Source organism: Halyomorpha halys, unplaced genomic scaffold (assembly GCF_000696795.3).
Source record: "Halyomorpha halys isolate HHAL.00 unplaced genomic scaffold, Hhal_1.1 Scaffold1469.1, whole genome shotgun sequence".
Classification (NCBI taxonomy): Eukaryota; Metazoa; Arthropoda; class Insecta; order Hemiptera; family Pentatomidae; genus Halyomorpha; species Halyomorpha halys.
This window is the reverse complement of record NW_027109240.1, coordinates 96,548-100,523: the sequence shown is the minus strand read 5'-3', so window position 1 is coordinate 100,523 and position 3,976 is coordinate 96,548. Positions and strand designations below refer to the sequence as shown.

General features: G+C 30.2%; 1 protein-coding gene across 1 annotated transcript in view; it reads right to left on the bottom strand.

The window, feature by feature from the left end:
* Positions 1-223: 223 nt before the first annotated feature.
* LOC106689789 (lipase 3) overlaps positions 224-3,976 on the bottom strand; it is a 23,307-nt gene continuing 19,554 nt past the window's right edge. Inside the window, exons 6-9 of the mRNA XM_014434968.3 lie at positions 3,607-3,765; positions 3,161-3,245; positions 1,656-1,798; positions 224-545 (exon numbers count right to left, since the gene is read on the bottom strand). Coding sequence (XP_014290454.1) covers positions 378-545; positions 1,656-1,798; positions 3,161-3,245; positions 3,607-3,765 — 555 coding nt within the window. The 3' untranslated portion in view covers positions 224-377. The remainder of the gene's footprint in view (positions 546-1,655; positions 1,799-3,160; positions 3,246-3,606; positions 3,766-3,976) is intronic.

Here is a 3,976-nt window from a genome sequence, read left to right as displayed (position 1 = left end):
TTGAATTACATCATGCTTTATGTTGTAAAACAATTAAGTTTTGTTGTTACTTTTTATTGTGTTTAGCTCTCTTTAGTTGTTGCTTCTTATATCCTAAGTAACATTCATAGGAAAGTCTTATTTGATACCCTGATTACAATTATTTTTTGATAGTCTTTGTCTAAAATGAAATACTGATTTATTTATCTAAATTGATCTAGTAAATTCAATATTTAATTTTAGAAAAACATTTCCTTACAATGGAATGTACAAAGACCACATTTTTTTAGGAACTTATGATGTAGATTTTTATCTCTAAATGCGAGGGCGTGGTAACTTCTTTTTCATGACTGACTTAAAAGAATACACATCTTCAGCATTTGGCCTCTTGCAGGATACTAATTAACGTCTGTTTTATTGAAAGACTCCAATATCTCGACGACAGAAGGATGTAATACTTCTGGGGCATCGACTCCGAGGATCATGTCGAAGTGTGCGAACTTGGGGTCTTCAACCGCTTTGTTGTAAATGACGTTTGGTAGATGGGATGCTAATTTATTGACAGACTGAAAAAAAGGAGGAATAGAGTATTATTTATTATAAACTTGTGTATGTGTGTGTGCGTATTCATATGGATGATTATAATATAGTGGGTAATTTTCATGTCCCAATTTTCAACAAAAAACCTCTTTAAAAAAAAATAATAATAAAAACAAAACAAAAAAAATGAATGTTTTAGGTTAGTTCTAGAATAAAACGAATACCAAAACTGATGCGAAATCTATCAATAAAATATTAATTTTTGCTCTCATTATCACGTTCAAGGGTAAAATAAACATTATGAAATCATTCACTATTAAATTACTGCTTTCTCATTTCAAATTGATAACTATAAATAATTATAATAAACAAAAATACATTAACTGCATCAACCTAAGACAAATTTAATTAATAAATTTTTGTAATTTTTCCTTTCCGGCCGGAATGTTTTAAAGGAATAATAGCGAAAGGGATCTACGTCATGTTTCTGACGATTTCTTTGTTTCTGTCTTTAGTTTGAGCTTTTTTTCATATACAATGATGATTTTTTTCTAGCATAAAGTCTGGATGCAGTAAAATCAAGTAAAGTAAAAAGATAAATTTGAATGTAAAAAAATGTTACTTTGGATAAGGTAGTGAGAATTGAACTACTTATATGAACTATATGAATATATAATTAATTCAGGATATCTATTAGAAAGAAATGATATAGACTGGATATTATAACCATTATTGTATAGTGATCCTTGGAAATCATTTTGCTCAATTGTGACTTAAAAATTGTCCCTTTTTTATAGACACCTTTACATACACACACATGTGCTATATTGATAACCTTTTTCTTGCCTGTTGTAGTTATATATTTTTGTGGGCCTTGATGATCAGTAAATAATACAACTATATTTTTGCGACGTTTCGCTACTTTATTGTTTACATCATCTATTGCTGTTTGTTCTACATAGCTATGATACAACTAACTCTAGGTTTGTGCCAAAACATAGTTGTATTGTCGACTGATCCTCAAGACCCACAAAAAGTATATATATATATTTGTATGTATGTATGTATGTATGTATGTATGTATGTATGTATGTATGTATGTATGTATGTATGTATGTATGTATGTATGAGCTTACCGTCTCAGAAAGAAAATTGTCATTGAGCCCCCAGATAAGGGCCACAGGTGGTGTTACTAAATCCAGTCTGTAAGAAGGAGGGGAGGCAGCTTGATAACGCTGGAGATTTCCTTCTGGACCGTAGTCAAACTGCCGGAATTCTCCTAGAGAATAATGGTACAGTTAGTAATGTATTCGTTAGCTATCGTTTTCATTTTTATTAATATTGCATATAAATAATGAAAATGCATGACTTTGCTACAACATTGGACATATTTTTCAGTGTCTAAGATGCATTCTTCAAGGTAATTCATATCCAAAGTCATTTTCTAATACATCTGATTTTAAGTATATACCGGTTATAAATGAAACTGATGTAATCCGATAAACCAATAGTTCTGTCCCTTAACTATTGGAGTCTATCTATTTGTTGGCATACTAAAGCTAAATATTTCAGACCAGAGAGAGAAATACTTTGCTCATTCATGCTGCCCAAATACATGGGGTTGCTACATTACACAGCATACTAATCAATCCGTGATCGGACATATATAAATTACATATTTTTACAAGATATAAAACATTTTTTTTTCCGCAGTTTTCTTTTACAATCAATTCCAGTCAAGACACTAAATACAAATATTCCATTTTTTCTTTCCCTTTCTTGCCCCTTCCATTTCACAATTTTTATTTCATTTGATCGACAAATTCACTCCCGAATGCCCCCTCTCCGATCCTCCCCAGTGACCCGCTAAACAAATTCAATATCAGACAGCAATGTGAGATCAAACCAGAGAAATACTAGTCACAGCAGTAGATCAGTTTTTAGTAAAAAAAAAGAAATAAATACATTTTACCAAAACGAAACTAATATATAGATTTAAAGGAAAATATAAGAAATACTTGATTGGATAAATAAGTAAAAAAAGAAATAAAAATAATAATAATAAAATAATTTAATGAATAAATAAGTTAAAACACACAAATCGACAGGTCCGCCTAATAAAATAAATAAATATAGATCATATATCACATACAACCAAAGTGTAAACGTAGAAAAAAAACAACAATTACTTCTAAATAAAGTTTAATTCTAATTATTATAATTTTAAGTCGTCTGATCTAGAAAATAATAATTGTTTATTATTGTTGATGGTAGACGGCAAGGGCTGTCGGGCAGGCGAGGTCACTCCCACCAACACCTATGCCGACTAAAAAAATATTCTCTCATTTCAGTTAAAAAAAACTAAAATAATGAAATTTTTTTGTCAAAATGTTCCAAATGGTACCATGTGATACGTTTGATGTTGAAACTGACACCCACAATCCGAAAATAAAAGAAGAAATAATTAATTATAAAGTAGTATACGATATTATATTAAATTATAACCTAAACTAAAATGATCTATTAATTTATAGCATAGTTCAAATTTTTCTTAAGAATACCCTTAGAAGATGCTTATTTTGTTTTAAATAAACATGGTTTCGCAATTTGTTTTTAGATTTATTAAAATTTAATTAGTTACCTGATCTGAAATTCTGCGCCAAATGGTACAGTGTCTTGATGGAAGTTCCTGCTGAACCGTATGGTATAAAGTTGTGGAAATCATTCTAAAAAAAAACGTTCTTGAAATTTGTAATTTCAAAACATTTTTCTTATAACTAACATACAAACGAAAGGATTCACAATTTTATTTTGTCATTTAAAACGTATAAATATGATAATAATTGGTTTATGAATGACCAACCGTATTTTTTCTGAATATAAAGAAGATAGAGGGTGCGGTAAAAAATGAGAAAAAAATAACAAATATTTGCTTGCCGACTTTGCAGTAGACTTGGTTTCGCCCCACTTTGCAGGGCTTCATCAAGGCTAAAAAAAAAGATACTAAACTATTTTTTGTATCTTTTTGACCGGACCCAAAATCATCTTCCTCATATAAGTATTGTTTTATTAAGACTAAAACATTACTTTGTCCAAATTCGTCCTATCTTCTCCAGTGTAGAGTCCTATCACATCCAAACACATTGATTGCGTGACGGAGAATTCGCCGCAGAGTAACCTCAGAGCAAGAATCTTGAGCTCCGTCCTGTAGCCAATCTGGTAGTGTCCTAACAGCTGCAGTGCCCTCTGCAAAACCGTGTACATTGTCTAATTATATTTATTATTGTATTTAATTGAAAAATTATTATTATTTGTAGAAATCATAAAACTCTTTTGATTTCTCAGCTCATGTAGTGGGCAAATGTTAATATAAATGACCTGCCAGTATAATAATTTAAATTTTTTTAAAAATCTTTCAAGAAGTATTACATAGAAATGGGTGTCAACAGTATCTCAA